Source organism: Orbicella franksi, chromosome 2 (genome assembly GCF_964199315.1).
Source record: "Orbicella franksi chromosome 2, jaOrbFran1.1, whole genome shotgun sequence".
Classification (NCBI taxonomy): Eukaryota; Metazoa; Cnidaria; class Anthozoa; order Scleractinia; family Merulinidae; genus Orbicella; species Orbicella franksi.
This window is the reverse complement of record NC_138146.1, coordinates 28771300-28792562: the sequence shown is the minus strand read 5'-3', so window position 1 is coordinate 28792562 and position 21263 is coordinate 28771300. Positions and strand designations below refer to the sequence as shown.

Genomic DNA, 21263 nt, shown 5'->3' with positions numbered 1-21263 from the left:
CTCGCCAATTTGGGGGACTTCACTTTCGGGTGAATTTACTTTCCGGGAGTCGTTGCTTCCGGGGAGCAAAAACCGTTACATAACGTTGGTGATATTTCATCACGTTTCGAGACAAAAAGGTTGCCTTCCCTTGTTAAGAGCGCGTTAAGGTCCGGTAATACGGGCAACATTTTTCTTCAACTTGTCTCGCAACATTGTTGCATTGCAAGTTGAAACACATTGTTGCGCGTATTACCACGTTTGTGACCAACTTGTCTCGCAGCAAAATACAGTGCTGCAAGGTGAGCCAACATGTTGCGCAAAGTAGACTCGAGTTCTACTTTCTGCAACAAATTTTTAGTTTTGCTGCTCGTATTACCACTGAAGCTACAACTTGTCTCGCAACAAATTTAAATTCAACGCTTGTGATTGGCTGTCGCGAAGCGCGGCAAATAAAAAACAAGACGGACGGTGAAGGCGAGCCTGAATTCGAAGTGGACCAGTAACTCTCGGAAAGTCATAACTTTGTCCTTTACAAAGTCCTCGAGGGCTATCATAGTCTTTGGGACACCTCGTTTGTCCCTTCAAAACAGGCAGGAAAAAAAGCAAAAGGCTTGGAGGAACTGTCGCAAAAATGCAACTTTTCGCCTAGCTACCTGAAACGACACTGAGCTTCATACTGAGAGAACTTCGCTGGCACGGAAAATTAAGAAGAAAATGACGGCCAGAAGTCGACGTGGAACTTCGTCGAAATGCTAAATTATATTAAAGAAGGCGCCATCTTTATTTACACACGATTAAGTAATTATACGTGTAGAATTCTGCAGACTTGCAACACTGTATTTTACTGCGAGACAAGTTGGTCACAAACGTGGTAATACGCGCAACAATGTGTTGCGAGACAAGTTGAAGAAAAATGTTGCCCGTATTACCGGACCTTTAATCATCGTTATTAAGTTGCCGTAACTTTTACTTGGCTGTTGATTGAAAAAATAAATGTGGTCTCGCTATTTTCGGGGGATAGGGGTGGGCTCGCTACTTTCGACGATTTTTTTTATGTCACTTTCGGCGGGTCGGTCCAAAATTTTGCGATACTTATCATTTGTAGGGTTCTGTTCGGTAAAGTTTAGTTGTAGGCATGTGTCGGAGCCTACTGAAAACATGCTTAAATGCCGGCAAGGATTATTTTAAAGCAGCTTGTCCGTTACGCCATTTCACCCGTGCGTGACTCTCTAACCTCCCGCGGGCGATTGGCTTGTTTCCGAACCGTTTAGTTGATTCAGTTTTGTATTTGACAGAGAGGAAAAGTCCAAGGCCCAGGGACTACAATATATCAAAACTGACATTTTATTACGAGACTCAAATTCCGCAATTCAGAAAATAGTGTTCTTCGGTTCTTGTGCTACAAAATACTCCATAAATTAATGTTACATCAGAATGACCACCCGCAGTTACAAAAATTTGACGTTTGCATTGCACTCCCCGTTGCTGCAAATTATGGTCATTAATTTTCAAACGTTGTGCAATGAAAACTGTTCCAAACCTAAAGTTTACCCAGAGATCTAATTCAAGTAATTATCGCCTAGTAATACTACATGGAAAGCAAATTATCCACACTACTGCTAATGGCCCTATTCACCAAATGGAGAGAAGGAATTAAACCAGTCAAGTCAAACATTCTTATTTCCTCGTGCTGCGAGCTAAATTATTTTACAAAATTCTTGCTGGAATAGAAAACGAGGCGTCATATATAAATAGAAAAATACTATTTTATCACGTTTCAAAACTACTCTTTTTGTAGAACACTCTTCATTGGCTGTTTGTTTAGATTTCCAGATAACATGGAGATTTCGATAACAACTGCAATTTTGTTTTCACAAAAAAAAAAAATACTATCATTGATTGTTTTTTCACCGAAAAACATAATAGCTTGCCTGCAATGTCAATGTTAGTGTAGTGCAAAATTGTCCTTTTCTGGAAAACTATACTATAGATGTCCAGGTCAACATAGAAACTGTCCTTTAGTTTGGTGTTGACACGGTCGTGTTACTTTTGTTGTCGTAGTCGTTGTTTTTGTCGTTGTTTTTGTCGTTTTTGTCGTTGTTGTTGTTATTGTTGTTTGTGTTTTAAAAAGCCCGCGGAAGCCAGCGAAGACTTGTAGATGTTTAAAATGTTTGTACTCCCCATTCATACAGAGAACGCTTCGGAATAATATTCTCCGACAAAGTGAATTTACGAGAAAAATGAAGCTAACTTTCATCTTGAGCTCGTTTTCAAACATTTGTTTGATCTAGCTTAGAGAAAGACGACTCGTCATCTTCAAGCAGTGATAGGAACTCGGAAGGATTCTCCGCCTCTCCTTCGAGGTCTTTCTTCTTCTTGTTTCCATTTGTCAAGCTTTGGTGCCACGAGCTCTCTGAGACTTCCTCCTTCTCTTCTTCTCTTTGGAGAACATTTCCGTTCTTTTTATCATCACTGATGTCTACATCCTTTCCATTCAGTAACTTAAGCTCGATTTCTCGAGAATTCTGGGAGTCATTGCTCAGTACAGCTTCAGACGTCTTCCTAGAACCAAACATTAGACTCAGTTTTCTCGACTTGTCGTCTTCTGCGTCTTGTAAGCCTTGCTGCTTCAGCTTCCTGCTTCGGTACTTTTTGTAAATCGCATCAAAATTGGAGACAATGACTGGCACAGGCAGAGCAATCGCTAGTACGCCGCACAGAGCGCAACCGGACCCAACAAGCTTACCCCAAAGTGTCTTGGGATACATATCTCCGTAGCCCACCGTTGTCATAGTAACTAGAGCCCACCAGAAGGCATCCGGGATACTTGTGAATAAGGTTTCTTCGTCGCCATTTTCTGCGTAATAAACCATGCTGGAGAAAATGACCACGCCAATTGCCAAGAAAAAAATCAGAAGGCCGAGTTCGCGCAAACTCTTCCTCAACGTTAGTCCGAGAATTTGTAGCCCGCTAGAGTGTCGCGAGAGCTTAAAAATACGAAACACTCGCACCAGTCTTAGAATTCGGAGAAACGCCAGCGAGAAATTCTGCTCGCTGCTGTTCTTGAGCCCTAGTTCCACATAAAACGGTAATATAGCGAGTAAATCAATTACATTTAGGAAAGAACGAACGAACAGCCATTTCTGCGGACTAGACATCAATCGCACAAGATATTCAAAGGTAAACCAGCTTATGAATGCAATTTCAAGCTGTCCAAACACGTTTTTCACCCTTGACGCTAGGTCGTTGTGTTCGCGAATTTCTTGCATCTTGGCGGTGTCATTTCTATGAATGTCATCCTCTGGTAGAACGATAAACTGGGGAAGAGTTTCTATGCACAGAACGACTATAGATGCCACTATTACTGAAACAGACAGCAATGCTAACACACGCGCTGCTTTGCTCGAATCAGGATATTCAAATAATCTCCATATAAACTTCTGTGCTTTTTTCTCTGGCATTATCACTGGTTTATCGGGAGGTTCATCTTCGTTCAGGATATCCTTGACAGCATTTATAGCGAGCTCTCCAAGCTGGAAAAACTCGACCTCCTCCAGTAGAATCTCTGGAGCCAGCTCCGGCGGGCAGACCAATCGACCATTTGATTGATAGAAATACAAAATTAATTCAAACACTTGAATGTTTCGATCAAAGAAATACTCATTTCGCTCCTCGTCGTAAAATTGTTGCCTTTTCTCTCTATTTCCTAGGAGAGTCGTAGGGAATCTTTCCAACGTTTGCAAGTAAGTCATATATCGGAATCCGGACACGTTGAGAACGATTCGACGGTGTTTATTTGGAGAGTGACTTTTCCCGTGACCGGAGGAATTTTGTACTCCGCTTTCCCCTGAACTGGAAACTTCTCGATCGATTTCTTTGTTAGTTTCTTCAGGCGCAGCTTGAGTAGTTATGTCTCTTTTCTTCAGTCTTAGCGTTATTGCGCCATGTGTACTCAAGCTTGTTCCCATTTCTCCTGTAAGCAAAACAAAGCGTACGGCGTGAATAACCAACAACTCGTCCTGTTCGTCGACAAGCAACAGGTCTTCAGGGCTATTACACGTCTAAGTTATTTCACAACGAGACGTCTGTACCTAGTTGGATATTGGCATTGTGCATTACTGTTTTTGGTGGTGCTCGGAAACTTCACAATTCGACCACAGACGATACATAACACTCACCACCTCAAGCGTCGATCAAGAATCAACCTTACTTAGAGAGAAGTTGTTATCATTCCGGTAACATGCACCGCTTTAACTCGCGCAAACAACACTTTCACATTACCGGTTTAAATATTAACTCGTAGCAGTCAATATTAGTGGTATCGGCTATCGAACGTGTCTTTTGTCAGCGAACGAGTGAGTGACGAGCCATTTATGTCGCAAATCGCATATGAAACCATCGGTGTGGAGCGGTGCCGTCACCTTGTCAGGCCAAACAATTGAAATGCATTTTGATTAATAACAAAAACAAAATCGATCAAAGAGTTGGAGGGTTTTTTGTCGAAGAGCATTCATGCAAGATTAGGCATGATAGCGAAGTGAAGTGAAGTCGAACGCTCCGTTATATTTTTCCCTGTGCGAATGTGCTTGAAAATAAAGGTCGAATTCACTTTTGGACACATACGCCGTGTCTAATCTCACTCCACTCTTTGTCGTGGAATTTAATTCTTTTGCATGCAGTGTCAGTCAAGAAATTTGACAACAATATAACCTACCGAGTGATATTGCCTCTGCTTTCTAGCGTGATTCTGGCGGTCTACGATTGGACAGAAAAATCTCGGTTGAATTTGTTATTGCTGCTGAATTCTTGAAGTAAAAGGCCAGATAACTCTGCCCCCTGAATAATTTTGATTCAAACTGCATACACAATCCTCGTTAGTTTTGTTGATGGTCCTTTTGTGTGCAGTTTAGTAAATTTTTCAGTAGTGGCTTCCCACGCTAATTAGCCTACAAATCGATGCTTATTGTTCTCGTGGTCTTTGGATGTCCCAACCAAGAAATTGATGTGTCTCGGCGATGTGTCACGGATGGCGCCTCCAGAGAAATGTGCACTAAATATTTCAATTTTGTCATTTGTAGTCCATCTCCGTCATAAACACTATTCTTGTTCCTTTTTGTTTCATTATTACGTATTTCCTTCACTTTTTAACCCTTATAAAAAAAGAAAAAAAAAAGCATTACTCAAAATAGACCGTGACATGGCTCCTAGGTAGAAATGGAAACAAAGATAAAAAAAATAGAATTAACAGTGCAGTTTGGAATCTCCTTTAAAATAAGCTGCTTTCGTCTTTTCGAGATTGGAAAGCGTCGCTCACTTACGCTCATTTCTCCAGACAAAACCGCCTTAATCCCATTCCTTGATTTCTTTTGTTCTCAAATCGAACTCCTTAATCACAATGAACTGCCTTGAAAATAAGACCGACTAATGGAATTTAATAACCTGTTTACGCGATATTGCCTTTGCTGTTGAATCCAGCGTGATTTGCCCCACAAATGGAAGTCTTTTGGAAATCTCAACGTGCGAGCAACATGAACACACACGAGTGAATAATCTCTAAAACCCTTCAGCATATAATTGAAGGAAAACAGCATATAGTTTACCTTGTAGTCCATACTTGATGTCCGTGTTGAATCCCTTTCAATTTGATGAAGCGTTCTTTTAAAATTTTCAGGATTAATAGTTTATAAATGTTGTCAACTCAAAGTAGTCTTAGTTTGTCGACTGTTTTACTTGAAATGGCGCTTAATTTGTCTTTTCAAAACGAAGTTAACAGAGTAACTGGTTCTTGTACTGCGACGCTTCAAACGGTATGTGAAGAAATTAATTAATTGGCAATAGCTATCTCAACTCAACTCCCTTAGAAATACAAAAAAATTGAATGAAACTAAAACTCTGTTGTACGCTTTTTTTTCTTATAGAGGTAAAACGTAGTTGTCATTAAAACAGCTTGTGAACAAAAGTGAAAGGTAACCTTGGATCTTCTGTCTTTAATAATAGAAATAGAAACAAAACCACACGTAATCAACAGTGCCTCTCGTCCGGTACAGTAACTGAGTTTGGTGGGATTACATTAATTTCCATGTAAATAGATCAAAACACAAATGCTTTTTAGACCTCCCGCTTACTTTAAGTAGCTTTAGCAGTTTCAACAAAACACGCTTTCTGTTCGATTTTGCAGAAAAACAAGATTGACTTATTGCGTTACAACATTAGATGACAATGAACGACAACGTGGTTATCGACTAGCTCAACAACCCGATTACGTTTCGTATTAATACCTTGTTTATCGCTTGGTATCAAACTGAAGCTACGATACGCATCGGCAAATTCCTTCTAGAATCTTCGATGGAAGAGTCACAAAAGGTTTAAAAGCCTTGGCGAAAAACACCAAAGAGTTCTATGCTTCGCCGACCATTTGTATCACTTAATTAACAACATCTTGAGAATTTCTGATGAAGGGTTCTTCACTTAAGCTTTTTTTGATACTTTTGCTGAACACATACTGCAGTGTCGATAAAGTAACTTGAAACTTAATCGATTTTTCGCTTCATTTAGACTGTGATAAAATGCTTAAAGCCGATCTGAGGGTCATCTGCCTTGCCCCTGACATTTTTGTTACTGTTAAAATCACAAACATACCATCAGTCACTGAATTCTTACGGAATTGTGATACAGTAGTTAGTTTCTAGTTAACCTTTTTACTGGAATAAAAGCTTGAGAGAGCTAATGTCATGATGGCCGTGCACTGAATGAAAGCTGCAGACTCAATTGTCGTTTTTTCTTGCTCTATCATACACGATCCAATCAGGGAACATGTAATTTTCACTCTACTCTAATAAATTCATGATCCAACCGCGGGTGCATCTAAATGCAGGTTATTCCAAAAGGAGTGAACTTAGCAAAATATTGAAAAAATATCCTGCACTCATTTCTTGGTACGACAAGTGCTTGACTAACGCCGTTGAATACTAATGCAAGTTGAAAGCACAATGAGATGAATCGGGCAAAATATTGTAAAGAAACAAGTGCCCCAGTCGGATTTGTATTATCACGTGAAGATCAAACATAGTGGGTGGCCAAATGAACTGTTTTAAACTGCTATATACCTTTGATCGACTAAAAGGAAATCTTTTCAGCCAAACCATGTTCCCCACTGACCTTGCTCAATAATGATCAAATTGCTGATGCCCGAAACAAATTCAATTTGTATTCACTGACACCGGTGCTCAATTCAAGACGAGTGTTCACAAAGCAAACAGCTGCAATTTGCCATTTACTTTGATAAAATAGAAATAAATTGAAGGCATTTACCAACCTTGGTTTAAGGTGCACTGCATAACAACGCATTACGTATCTCAGGACTTTAGTGATCTTCAGGTTATCGCTGAAATTCACACAGACTAACAGAACATATGAAGGCCCGTCACACTTGTGTTTCGCTTTACACACGACCAACTCTGCGTGCGTTAGGGTTCATCTGTTGTCAACAAAATGCTTTAAATTGGTTTTTTTATGCAATGACTTTTGGGTAATAACTGTAGGACAGATTGAAAAATTTTAACCATTACAAATATTTCAAGAAAACAAACTCGATAATTGCCAGGTGAAAAAAAACTTTCGCTAGCGATTACCTGCATGAAAACCTTGTGAACGCGGTCGTTTTAAGGTTGATTGCATTGCTTATCTTGATTATTTGCAGCTGCTTATTGAAAAAAAAAATACGAAAATCGTTCTTGAATTACTTGTAGCTTGTTTGCTGTTTTTTCTGGTATATTTTCTCTGACAATAGTAGAGAAAACTGAAAGCACGCGAAGAAGAATTAAATGACGGTTTGTAAGCCCAATGGACGAAGTCTGCACTGAACAATCTTGTCTACTAGTCAGTCCGCTGCACAAAATGCGCGATTTTTGCATACCGGTTTCAGGATCTCGGTCCCAGGCTATTTTGTCTTACTTAGCCTAGTCTTGTGCAGGACTCCTTGGAACTTTCTGGAATTTTTGTAGGCCACTCGTGGACAAACTTATAATTATTTCCCAACCTCGTTCCCAGGGTGAGGTTTATTATTTCAGAGAGTCTTCAATCACTACAAGCTGTAACGCAACTAACTTGAAGCCGGCAATCGTTACTCAATGCCAGAGGTATAGGCTCTAGCTCATGCAGTTCTGCTCCTCATCTTGAAGGCAGTAAGCACTAAGACTTCTTCAGGAACACAAAACGTTCTTTATTGTAGGCCTCCCCTCATAGAGGCTAACTTGACTAACTTCACAGCTATCATTGCACGTACTTTCGGAAGTGGATGTTATCAAGGCGATCGCACTGAACGGAAGCTTTCTCGTTACTCGTATACCAAAAAGTGAATACAGGTTTTCACTTACGCAAAAATATTGAATAGGAAGACTAGTAGGTCTAGTAAGCTGTTCTTCTAAACTGGTGATATCTTTAACCGTCAACGTACATCAATTAGTTGACGATTCAAGAGTCAGTTAGCTGCCTCCAATTCATGACCGATATAGAGTTACTTGTCGTACCGGTATTCAGTTTCCACGGCGCAGCACCTCCTCTTCACGTTAGGGCAGGGCCGAGTGGTCGCAAGCAAACAGCAGCAAATAAACGCCAACTACAAGCAAACAGCAGTAAATAAATGCTAACCGCAAGCAAGCAGCAGCAGATAAGTGCTAACTGCAAGTAAACAGCAGTAAATAAATGCTAACCGCAAGCAAACAGCAGTAAATAAATACTAACCGCAAGCAAAGAGCAGTAAATAAATGCTAACTGCAAGGGAACAGCAGTAAATAAACGCTAACCGCAAGCAGACACAGTATATAAATGCTAACCGCAAGCAAACACAGTATATAAATGCTAACCGCAAGCAAACACAGTATATAAATGCTAACCGCAAGCAAACACAGTATATAAATGCTAACCGCAAGCAAACACAGTATATAAATGCTAACCGCAAGCAAACGGCAGTAAATAAAAGCAAACTATATATGTGTCCTACCATGAATTATCTCCCAGCGAATCACTGAGCCTCTTTATTTTCTGAAACACTAATAACTAGTCGTGCCTGTATTTTTCAACTGCGTGGCACCTCTTATTCACGTTAAACATAGGGGCTATGCAGTAACTCAGAAAGTCCCTTACTGTAATGGATTGTTAAATCTTCCAATTACGTAAAGCAGCCCTTTCCCATCACAGCGAAACCAGTTTTAAGCGGACTCGCACGGAACCCTCACTTATGTCATGTCCTCGTAATAGAGGTGTCCTCTTCATACAGTTTGGTTTGCAGAAAATATGCAGAGCTAGCCAAGTTCTGTCAAATGTTATTCGTGCTTCATTAGAGATGTGTACATTAAGGTGTTGCAATTTACAGTTTTGAAGTGAATCTTACCATCCGGATTTTTTCTTTTTCATTTTTCCTACTTAGGCAATCTTTTGAAAACCTCTGTTATGCACCATTTGTTTTTCTTGTTTTTTTGCCCTAAACCCCACTGGGGTCTATTCATAAACAAGACCTCCGAGGCGTTTTAGTGCCGTCTGCTAGTAAACGCAATAAACTATCTTTATAAGTCGGCCTCACTCCAGAAGTTTCAGTTGCTTCATTTTCTTTCTACTGTCTTCAACTCAACCAAAAAGAGTCGTCCGCAGTAGCGTCTCACTGTTGCAACCCAAATTTGTTTGAGAAAACAAAAGGTGGAAAATTTCTAGGACGAAGGCCATACACTCGATCAAAGATGGCAAAATTGTGCTGGATTATGTTAGTTTGATTACGTCAAAGGTTCTTGAAGGTGCTCTCGATTAGTTACAAAAGCGTGTAAGAAAGACACATTATACGACTGGTAAAGGTGCCGACTGGGACCTTGAATTGAAGTGTCGTGTATTGGACCTTGCCGACCTAGTTAGAAACGTTATAGGGCAAACTTTTTCTTGTTTTTGCTTTTGTTTTTTTTTTGTTTGTTTGTTTGTTTTGTTTTGGTTTGGTTTTTTTGGTTTTTTTTTTCCTTTCAGTCGACGCTTGCAAAATCAGCATAAGCCGCAGTTTGATACGCATCAATCTTTGGGCGGGAAAGACCTGGCCTCTTGGTCAAACTTAAATTAAAGAGCCGCTAAAATAACTGGAAGAGAGTTTTCATTATGTGACTAAGTTTGTCTGCCATGGTTATTCTCTTGCGTCTCGTTTGCTTCCTTCTCGAGTTGTGGGTGAAAGTCTCGATGGTTTTGAGTTTTAATTGCTTTTTTTCGGGTTTTGGTTACTTCGTTTCGACTTGCCAGCTCCGCCAGTTCGTGATTAAATCTTTGTTTTCGACACTCCCCGACCCAGTCATCCAATCATGTAACCATTAATGCGGATTAAAGATAATCCAAGTCGTTATTTTGACAAGGCTGGGTTTTCTTTCATAAACAACTAGATGAGTAAAGTAATGAACTCGAATTGTGCTCCCTTATAAATCAGACAGACATTTATTTACATAATAAAACAAGCCTCAATTTTTCATCAGCGCATTGTGTCAGTCAATTTCCTCTCTGGTTGTAAGACTGCAAATTGGACGAATTAAGTCAACGAATCTTCATCAGCATTTTCAGTTCACTGTAGGCCACGTTCGATATATCAATATTATAACATGGCTCCAAGGCTTTCGGGTCAATCTCAATTCCCAAAAGAGACTTAGATACAAAGAAAACAACACCAATTGTAGAAGTTTGTCCTGGAAGCCTCAGAGCCATGATACGATATTGATATATCAAACGTGGCCTATTAATTAAGCGATCGTCAAAACCGAACCGAGAAGTTTCTTTCGTGTCCTACCGAAAAACGTCGATCACTACAGTTACGCTTTTCTTTCTTTTTTTTTTTTCTACACTTGTACTAGTAGATGCTCCAATTTCTGGTTGGAAAGAAACACTAGTTCCTTCTATCAGTGGCTACTTACAGAATCAAATCAAATCTTTATTCATACCAAATTGATTACAGAGGTTAAAAAGAAAAAGATTCACAAAACAGTAGTAAACAACTGCAAGTTACATAACTTATAAATATGCGAGTTAGTTGAATACGTGTGCAGCAGCCACAGAAGCAGAGGTTTCGCGTTGGCCGCTGCTTATTCGCAGGTAGAGGAAAGGAAAAGAGAAAGCGCTATATTTAGATGATTAAACGTCTGACGCCATTAAGTAATCGTATAGAGGATCAAGTGCTTCGCTGGGCACGTTTCAGCTTGACAACCCTGAATCATGCAGGAATTACAATGACTTGTTTCCCGGGATAGCGGTTTATCAAGTATAACATTGGTCTCGGACCAAGTATTTGATTGGCGACCCGTGTCGCGAAACAGTGGAATAACAAAGCTTATGTGCTATGGACTCGAGAGGTACACTGAATTTACTTAGGCTTTTTTTTTTGTAACCTTAATTAGGCAACTTCAAATTATACACTGCAAAAAGTTTAGCTCAGAAATCCATGTATTGAATCAGAGCTGCATCGGCGCAAGAGATAAAATTTATGAGGATTGTGGAGAGCTGACTGGCCCACAAATAAATTAGACGAACGAGCACAGAAAAGTGACTCGAGTTATGCGCGTTCTAGCTCGAAAAGGAGAATATTTACTCACCAGGATTTGTAAGAACACGCGAAGTACGCCTGCGCGGTTCCTCTTTGTTGAAACTTTGAGCACTTGGACTTCGAACGAGACGAACAGACTCGGTCTCTGTTTGCATGGGCGTCAATGTTCAACCGAATTTGTGCGGCGAAAGCGTGAACGCGTCGAAGAGATAATTTTCATTTCGTTTCCTTTCGATGCGGGTAGCTCTGCTTAGCCGGCATCCAATCGCTTTGTCTCTGTGGAATTCAATTGAGATGCCCGGTTGATTTATTTGTTTTGGAAGGATACAAAAGTCTTTTTGTGATCTTGTAGATGTAGTTATTGTGCTTAGTCGTGGTATGTGAGCCCGTTTGTTGTTCTTGCTCTATGCTATCCTTTGTGTTGGGTTTTGAACTCTCTTGAAAAATGAATAAGCTCGATGGATTTTGAATTGAATTTGTTAATGGACAATCTTGACCAAATCGGGCTTTGTAAGAGACGTGAGGATAATTTTGCTCTTGTTTTAACTGGAGCGCAGAAACAAGTAAACATGTGCTTTGAGTGAGCACAGTTTTGACGCGTAAGGGACCGTTCATTTTTTATAAGGTAGGCGGGGCTGGTGGGATTTGGGGGGGGGTCATGCGAAAAAAAATGGCTTTCGAGGGGGGGCCATCCCAAAAAAATAAGGGAAAAAGGGGGGGTCACGTGAAATATTTTAGTAAAACTTTAAAATGGCATAATGTTTGAATATCAAAAAAATTGCTATAGAATAAACATAGAAGGCAGGATACAAATTTATTACAAACTTTCCTTCTGCTTTAAAAAAACGTTTGGCGACAAAAAGCATTTGTAGCTACTGAACATTTAAGACTGTTATTTTCGAATGCAACTTTCACTGGCACTCATTTTCATCTCCGCTGTCGTCGAGTTCTTCGTCGCCGCTTGTGCTGCTATGGGAGTCTTTCACCAATGCTGCAAGAAGCAGCAATGCTTTCCGTCAGAGTGTACTCTTCAGGGTACATGAAGGTGTAAACATAATCTCTGACTTCCCGCTCAAGGTTGGTGGTGATTCTGCTTCTTGCAGCATTGGTGAAATAATTCCCTTCCAAGAGCTGTGCGATGTATGGCCCATCTCTTCTAAATATCGACGTGGCAACATCCTCAACTTTAAGACACTCTATCGGGACGGCCGTTCTAGGAGGATACACAAGGCATTGTGGAAGATCATTTCCTAGCGGGTTTCCAACACAGATTCCATAAACTCGTTGGACGTTGTTTTCAGTCCGCTTCCTCTTTCTTTCATTTGACTTTCTGCGGTTTTCTTTTTTCCTTCTCCTTTTGTTGATGCGCTGTTTGAGTATGCCTTTGAATATGCTGTTATAATTGCTCTTCTTATTTTCTAGTGCTTCCATGTCCTGCGTGGCCTTCGTCAACTTAGCTTCTGTACATTTGATCTGTTTTACATTAAAACTGTGGGCAAATTCTTCGCCCTGCTTTAAAGCAAGCCCATTGGACTGAAAGAGTGTGGAATCGTGTTCCTTTACATCTTTCAATATGACATTCAACTTTTCCACCATTGCTCTGTGCTCTTTGATGGAGAAGTTCAGTTTTCTTCCATCACTGGGCTTCAACTGGTACCCTTGCATGGAAAACTCACTCGCCCTTCTGAACAGCCATCCGCACCTAGAAAAATTGCTTCTTTTGCTTGTAAGATGTCAAACTGCCTGGATCGTTCAGCTGTAAACCTTTTCTTAAACGACTCGTCGCTTTCGCCATTATTGCGCATTTTGGAATGAGCCTCTTTCATGATGCTCATGTAGTAATGCGCTCTTTCCCCGATTGGATTAACAATATAAAGAAGAAAGAGCATGGAAGTGGCAGGCTGGTTTTATCTGACCCAGAGAGCGTTGCTCTATTTACAGATAAGTTTATTGTCAAATCGAAGTTTGTGGTGGATTATCTTCAGCATCTTGAAGTGCTGGAATTTAAAAGGAAAAAGAGAGCAGAAGAAAAGGCGAAGTTAAGTAGGGAGGAGGATTATCCTTGGACTGAGTTGTGCGAAGATCTAACCAAGCTTAAAAAGCTACGTATTCCAGAACTAAACAAGTACTCAAACCACCACGGGCTGAAGCAGCATTTGAAAAGCAGCAAGAGTGAGAAAGTAAAGGCAATTGTAAGACATTCATGCTTGCAGCAGAAGAGTCCTCTCAGAGCTGGCCAACCAACACTGAGAAATGCCAGGACATTGACACAAAATGACAACAGGGCAAGTGCTGACAGCAGTGAAACGGATGAAAGTGACACTGATGAGTATGACAGTGATGCCATTGACTCTGGGGGAGAAGATGACTCAAGTGACGTCATTCTTGCATTCATCAATTCAGATGAGGAAGATGCCAATTAGAGGCCAAATGCCACACGCTCAGGGCGAGCCATAACTAGGAGATCCGAAATTGACTTCTCTTTCTTTTGATTTGTTTTTTAAACAACAGCTCTCTGTCGTATAGAGACTGTAAATATTGTCTTCATAGTGAGCACAATAACGTGAAGTAGGGGGATAAAAGAGAAATATTAAAAAAGTTGAAATCTAAATATTGTTTGTTCAATTTTTTTTTGGGGGGGGGTCATCCCAAAAAATGTCCGCTATAAGGGGGGGCCATGTGAAAAAATTGGTAAGCTGAGGGGGGGTCATGCGATTTTTAAATGGTGCTTCCCAAATCCCACCAGCCCCCCCTCCCTTATAAACAATGAACGGTCCCTAAGTGACTTTTCGTCCCAAGGTCAAGCTTCTCTACTGTGACCGCACTTATTATCTCGATCTTTATCCAACAGCCCCTGAAGATATACAGGGACTGCAAAGGTAAAACTTGAGCAGTGGTAAAGTAGAACTGTCATTTTGTATGATCGAGCAGTGACGACGCTTTCGGCTAACGAAATGACCAAGAATGTTTTAATATTTTCCGGTGGAATTCACACGAAATTGAAAAAATTGGCGAACCTGAACTGCTCATTTGACATGGGGGCGGGTTGATTAGCATCAACGAAGATGAAGTTCTTGATAGATACATATAGCATAAATAAACAATTATTTCATTTAAAGATAAGTACTTGAGACTTATACAAACAATTATCGAAGAGAAAGTTTCTCTCAAGTTTCGATCAGAGCATGTAAACAGGAAGCAGCTGATACTCTATTTGTTTTTTAACTGATAAAACCAACAAGATACAATCATGATAGTCTAATTATAACTAAGTCGTTATAGCTACATCTACCTAGCCTCGTGGCGAATGACTTGACCGCGTCAAGCCAATCAGAACTAGCCTTATGTGATCACAATTTTATAAAAGTATCGAGTTACCCATCGTTAGAATCATAAGACATGCAAGATTTAGATTCTTTTGTCGTTTCTTTTAATGCCAGTTCTTAGAGTTTGGCAATATTGACATCAACACTTTTACGTACATACATACACACACACACACACACACACACATACACACACACATACACACACACACACACACACATACATACATACATACATACATACATACATACATACATACATACATAAAACTTTATTAATGTGTCTTAACATCTAGCCGATGGGGAAAAAAACCCTCCACTAATTGGGGACACTTACTGAATATAATTAATAGCCTACTACTATTTTCTAATGAACTATTAAAAAGCCTAACAATATATGACAATAGATTTTCTTTAATTCGATCTTTCTTTTTCTTTCTCATTCACTGACTTGTCTTTTGGCAATCTATCAGGTCAGGCACGGATAAATTTTCGGATCTTGATAGTTTTTAATTCTCAAATGTTGATAAATCTCTAAATTTTCCTTAGCTCATGCATCGTTTCTTGCTGCATTTTCTCATTGGGAGGATTTCAGTTTTAGTCAAGGCGTCCGTCATACTCATTATATGCCCACTTCGAATATATAGACTCCCGGAGATCCCTGAAGATACGAATGAAATGTTCATAGCGTGCAAATCAGTCGTGTAAGAATGGAATTGTGGCAGTAGGATCGAAACGTTTAATGTCTAAACGAGCCCAGCCGGTGCACGCAAGAAGTCTACTTCTAAGTTGCCCTCGAATGTTTACATGCGTCAATATAAACCAGAATTCTCTTTTTTTTTATTTCGTTTATAGTTTTAACATCCTGTCAGCAACACATTGGTCAAGATTTCATCTCCTGTACATGATAAACAAGAAAATAGTTGACCAGCTTAACCTAGGCTGTAAAAATAGTCTCTGTTATGTAATTTTGGTCCGTGCCAGTGCTAAAATTGAGGTAATCATTGTAAGTCTCATGGCTCATCACTCCTGTTCTGTAACTATGGTTTTCGGTCGTAGGATAAGGCGACCAGGAGTATTGTCCTTGCCCTGGATGGGATGCTAGTACCCCTAAGTGTTGTCAGGTTGCCCCAAAGTTGTCACTGCCCATTTATTCTCCTGTTTGGAGACTACAGAGAGTAAACTGAGCACTTTGCCCATGGGAAGAACGCGACAGAATGGATGGTCAAGATATGTCGAAAAAGGACCTCTTGATCGCGTCTCCCTCAAGTTAAGTGAGAAAATGATCAGATCTCCATGGATTAACAAGGATACAATCTTCTTTACACCATCTTTTTACAGAGTTTTATGACCAATAAATTTAAGAATTATGGCGGTCGTCGATTAAGCATTGTTTGCAACTTAAAATAAGACTTTTTTGAGTGCCCCAGGTTCTCTTTTGGATGACCCTGGATTTTACGCATAAGTGCACATGTTTAAGCTTCCCATGTAATTTACTGCATCCAATGAGAAATTCGTAAAACTTCTTTTGCAAGTATGCTTCCAAACACAAGAAAAGGCACCAACTTTCATTCACACTTGCGATGGTCTCATCTGCTGATAAGATGCTCACGAATTGATCACTTTAAGCTGAAATAAATAGTCTAAATAGTCTAGATAGGCTCTTACCGATCGCATCTGCTATTCTGCCGTCTGTAAGCGACTTCTTACTCTTCTGGTGAACGAACGTGCGAGCAAACATCACGACGTCTTCGCCGCTAGAATTACGAGCACTTGTCGGCTTTAATTAAGTGATCATTCTGCTGCGCACTTGAGCCGCCGCAAGTTAAATGTACCCAGACAGCTTTGCTAATCGTAAACAAACATGACTGAAACAAATTCGATGTTGAATGTGATGGGCAACTCTGTCACTCATCATATTATATTCCACAAAATTAGTTTACCAGCGGGGTCACTGCGAGCACACACAGGATGCTTAGAGGGAAGCCTTTGAAGGATGAATTCATTTACACGACCAAATCTGACATTTGTGAACGCGCCTTTTGGCCTATAGCAAGAAACAACGTGAAACCCCTTCCAGGGTTACCTTACCTTACGCCAACTTAGCATCTGAGAAAGATAAGTAGATTGTATAACGGGACCAGGACATATAAAGGCACGTAGCTCAGCCGTATCAAATCGCTATTATTGCATAGTGAGTCAATTTTCATGTGTATAAATAACGACCGTGACTGTTTCTTTTTGATAACAAGAATTAACATGGTATCTGTTCTCAAAAGTTATACTTTGATGGCAATGGAACCTACGGTAAAGTACTTATTAGAAAACCCACTTATTACATCTATTCTCTAGAGTGTTCGGTAATAAAGTTCTGAAAGTTTTATTCAGTGTAAGAAGCAATGACAGACAACATGGCTTTCTTCAGCGCACGTGCTTGTGTCATTTCAATTATTGCATTCTGTCATACCTGGAGAAGTTAAAGTTGCTGATGTTTGTTCAGCAAAAAACAAACAAAAATACCGTGAATAACATGTTGAGTAATAAACCACAACACTGTTTATTTATCCCTAGGAAAAACCAGATTTCATGCACTCGGGCGTGATTGAACTTACAGTTTTGAGTCGTTACATAACGACATGGCCGACCAGATTAGGAATCCTCATATCTGTTCTATTTCCATAAATTAACTTCTCCCAAGAGCGTTAATTCAAGAGCACAGATATGAACGTTCCTTCGAGAGAAATAGAGCTTTCGTCTCATTGAATTAATCACCACAGAGAACGGCTGCTAGGTTTCATGATTCGAAACTAAATGCAAGGGCAAGTGGACAAAAAAAAAAACACAGAAAGGTCTCCGGAACACCCTACCACTCCGGCCCAAACTTATCTAGTTTGCTTATTACTTTATAGTGTATTTTAAGTAAGTAGAAAGGACAGTAAGGTCAGATATAAAGATACTAGCGGGCACGAAAGGGGAGAACGTGCCTTATCGCCTTATTAGCTCGTATTCGCTGTCTATCTAACCTGGCATCAGACCTCACATAAGGCCTTCTATTTGTTCTTTTGCTGGGCGGAATTGCATAAAAAGGCATTTTTTTTTTTTTCCCCCTCTCTTCCGCCTCCCCCAAAAAAGAAGGATAAGGATAATATTGAACAGATTCAAAGGGTTGAAAGACAAGTTAACCAATCACTAGCCTTGGGTTGTCTATAGGGTGGATAGATTTGAATTCTTGGGTTCTCGAGGGGCAGAAACTGAGACGTAACCTATGCTTGCAGGCTGAAGACGGAGGGAAGACATGCTGCGCGGTTTTCTCTTGTCTTATGCTTTCTGATTGCGGGGTAAACATGCGGTTTTTGGTCGCTTTTATCATTCTCTCTTCCGTGGAGACCTTAAGAAATTAAGACAAAAACTCTGATCTACGACCTTGGCTATCTGAGTAAAAGAGCTCAAAACCCATGCACTTCTTTCTATTAAGCAGTAAAAAAAAAAAACGAAAGACTAAAATTGGAGGAGTTGGCGAGGGTAATCCGAGCTTCTTATCAACACTATCAATCCTCAAAACGTGACTGCATCAAGTGCCAAGCCACAAACTTTTAAGGTCCTCGTGGTACTTGATGCATGCAGCAATCTCAATTGAGTGGTGCGACCAGCAACATCACGTATGGGGAGCCTCCAAGAGCACTGACCTCCTTTTACATTGTAAATCCTTAATCGTGTGTTTAACATTGCATAAAGTACGAACAGGAAAACTACACCACACCCAACTATTTGTCATCGGGTTTTCTGATTTCGTTTCTGCCGTAACTCACACAGCATAAATTACAGTGTAAAATATTTGGTGGTAATTGCTTTCTAAGACAAGCGATAACACTCGACATTGCTATTGTAACAAGCAATAAGTCGATAGGTTCACTTAAATTTCCTCTTTCTTCTTGCCTAAGTAATGACATAAAAGAATTCTGCACTCCTAACTTGTGTTTGAATATTGTGGGAATTGCAACTGATCATGATGACCTATAAGGCCTCATTCTCAAATTCTCCCAGCTAGTATCTAGCAAATGTGGGAAGATAAGTAAGGAGAATATGCCTGTTTATCGCTGATTACTTGAAGCTTTATAAAGCACTCGAATGTAGACTATATGAAGATGCTTCTAAAACAGGATCTAAAGCTCTGATACTAAGTTGCCTTACTAATCTGCGATGAATTTTTGAATGACAAACCAAAGTGTCAGGTTTCAGATTTTATTGTTGTTGTTCCTGTCTTCAATGCGAGCGTCATATATAGCGATGTCGACTTCCCAGCCGCGCCTGGATCAATGTTTGACCATGGAATTAGAAAAAGAGACAAGAGGTTGTTGACAATGTGGATACATGCCGACAATCATACGACTGAAAAATAGCAAATTGGAAACGCAATGCAATCTTATCGTTACTTTAGTCAGTTGAGTTTCCCAAAAAGGAATCGAATCCACTGAATTTGTATCTTCGTAAGCTACCGGATTGTCGTGTTATGCTAAAATAGAACGACATAAGGACGAGTAAAAGTGATCACCTGTTGAAAGGGACTGGCGCATACTACATCAAGCAGGCTCGGTGTTGATTATGCGTCTAGCTAGGTCCCGACCTCTCCAAAACTTCTCCGGCTGCCTTAGACCAGAAACATACTCAATGGGTAAGCTGTGATTGTCTAAATACTACAGGTGATGTGGTTTATATGCCGATCACAACCGCAGTTATCTCTAGGATGATGAGTCAAACCACAACAACCTCATTTCCGGAAAATAGTAACGACTTTACTTTCAAGTAGCTTACAAGCTCTACTTGCTTCAGTTCAGAGAGTGGGAAAATGAAACATTCCTAAACGGATTTTTTTTAATGCTGTTAACATGTAGTTTTAGAAGGTTAGAAGGCCTCAGGCTACAGTCGGAAGTAACCTGCATTGTTGATCGTTATCTTTGAAAACGAACCTTGAGTCTCGTGCTCAACGGAAAGCGAGAATACAATTTCAACTGATAGAAGGAAGCATGTCTGGCAATTGGTTTGCCTTCATCACTTGGCGTACTCTCTTAAAACCTGAGCAGAGCAACCACAAAAAGAACGTGCTTTTCTTCGGAGTTTTAGGGGTGTGTTCCGGTTGAAATCTTTTCATATGCGTTCTACACTTTTCCGACATGTAGCAGACCTAAATACTGTTAGCAACTCTGGACTAATTTTATCTTATTTAATTAATAGTCATGAATGCTTTCTCATTCCAAGGCAACAGTGTCATTACGTAGAAAGGTGTGTTCTAGAACATAGAGGGAATTCCCCATAGACTAAATCGATTTACGTAGTTGAGTAAAACTTCGAACTACGTAATTTAGTTATTTGATAACTTTCCCACTCAGTTTTTTTTCTTACAGTAATTCCACTGACCAGTTCTTAGCATGCTGTCCTTCTGTTTGTATGTTAAGTTCCACGTTTTCGTCTTCTTTTGAATATCCCTCTCCAGTTCTCGACTTTCGGGATACCAAGAATCACAGACCACATTCTCGTTTTTGTTCGATGATGGTTATGTGACAATGAAACTACAATCTGTAGCCATATGTAAACAATCCCGGGTTGTCGCGTTCGCAAGCCTTCTTATTATTGTGATTAATTGGATTAAACGTAACGCCCAAAATGCCAATCTCGTGTCCTTTCAGTCAACAACGACCTCGTGATTAAATCAAAAAGAGGAAATGTTTTTCCGGTTGCGTTGTGCGCATGCTTTAAAGTACTGGGCTAGCGTAGAGAGAGTAACCCCAGTGAGTAATGCTGGCTCACCTTCGGATTTCCCCCAGATCTCTCTCGATTCTCGGTGCTAACCAGTAACATTGCTAAAATGTCGGCGGATCAAATGAGATTTCAGTATGCGTCCAGGATCGGGACTGAGACAACTTTCAATCAAATTAAAGGAAAATTAAATTAACTTACCTTTTAAAGTTTATTTTTATTCTAGCCTTTATTGAGACATAAACGAAGTAATGCGCACGATATTCGCGTCATTAGCGCGCGCTCATAAGCGCTTGTACATGTAAAAAATTCAAGAGTTTTCCTTCAAGTGAAGCTCGACAGCGAAGTTAAAATTGTGCAGTGTTCCATAAATTATATCATATTGTTCGGTATGCTCGATTCTTTCTACCTATCAAGTTTTTTTTGTTAAGTATTTTTTTTTAAAAAAACTTTACTTCCAGCTACCGGAAAATGTAACGTGAACCCCTGAAAAACGCACGTGATTATGCTTAAATGGGTAAAATTGGTTCTTCATATCTCTTTTGTAAGCATAGTGACCTATCGTTTTAATAATATTTTTCGAAACAGGACTTGGTAGGAAACATTCAAAAACCTGGTCGACAACTTATTTCTGAGGAATCACC

At 40.0% G+C, this 21263-nt stretch overlaps 1 protein-coding gene across 4 annotated transcripts; it reads right to left on the bottom strand.

Annotated features, from left to right (window-relative positions):
- Positions 1-1310: 1310 nt before the first annotated feature.
- LOC145479112 (shaker-related potassium channel tsha2-like) lies at positions 1311-20988 on the bottom strand. Of its 4 annotated transcripts, none has more exons than XM_081457370.1 (2): positions 20281-20988; positions 1311-3955 (listed from the first exon to the last, which is right to left on the bottom strand). In XM_081457370.1, the coding sequence occupies exons 1-2, from the start codon at positions 20291-20293 to the stop codon at positions 2253-2255; spliced, it is 1716 nt and encodes a 571-aa protein (XP_081313496.1). In that variant the 5' UTR covers positions 20294-20988; the 3' UTR covers positions 1311-2252. The 4 variants fall into 4 exon arrangements, with proteins under 4 accessions (XP_081313496.1, XP_081313497.1, XP_081313495.1 ...); XM_081457371.1 differs by lacking the exon at positions 20281-20988 and adding an exon at positions 4697-6394; XM_081457369.1 differs by lacking the exon at positions 20281-20988 and adding an exon at positions 4074-4681.
- Positions 20989-21263: the final 275 nt, after the last annotated feature.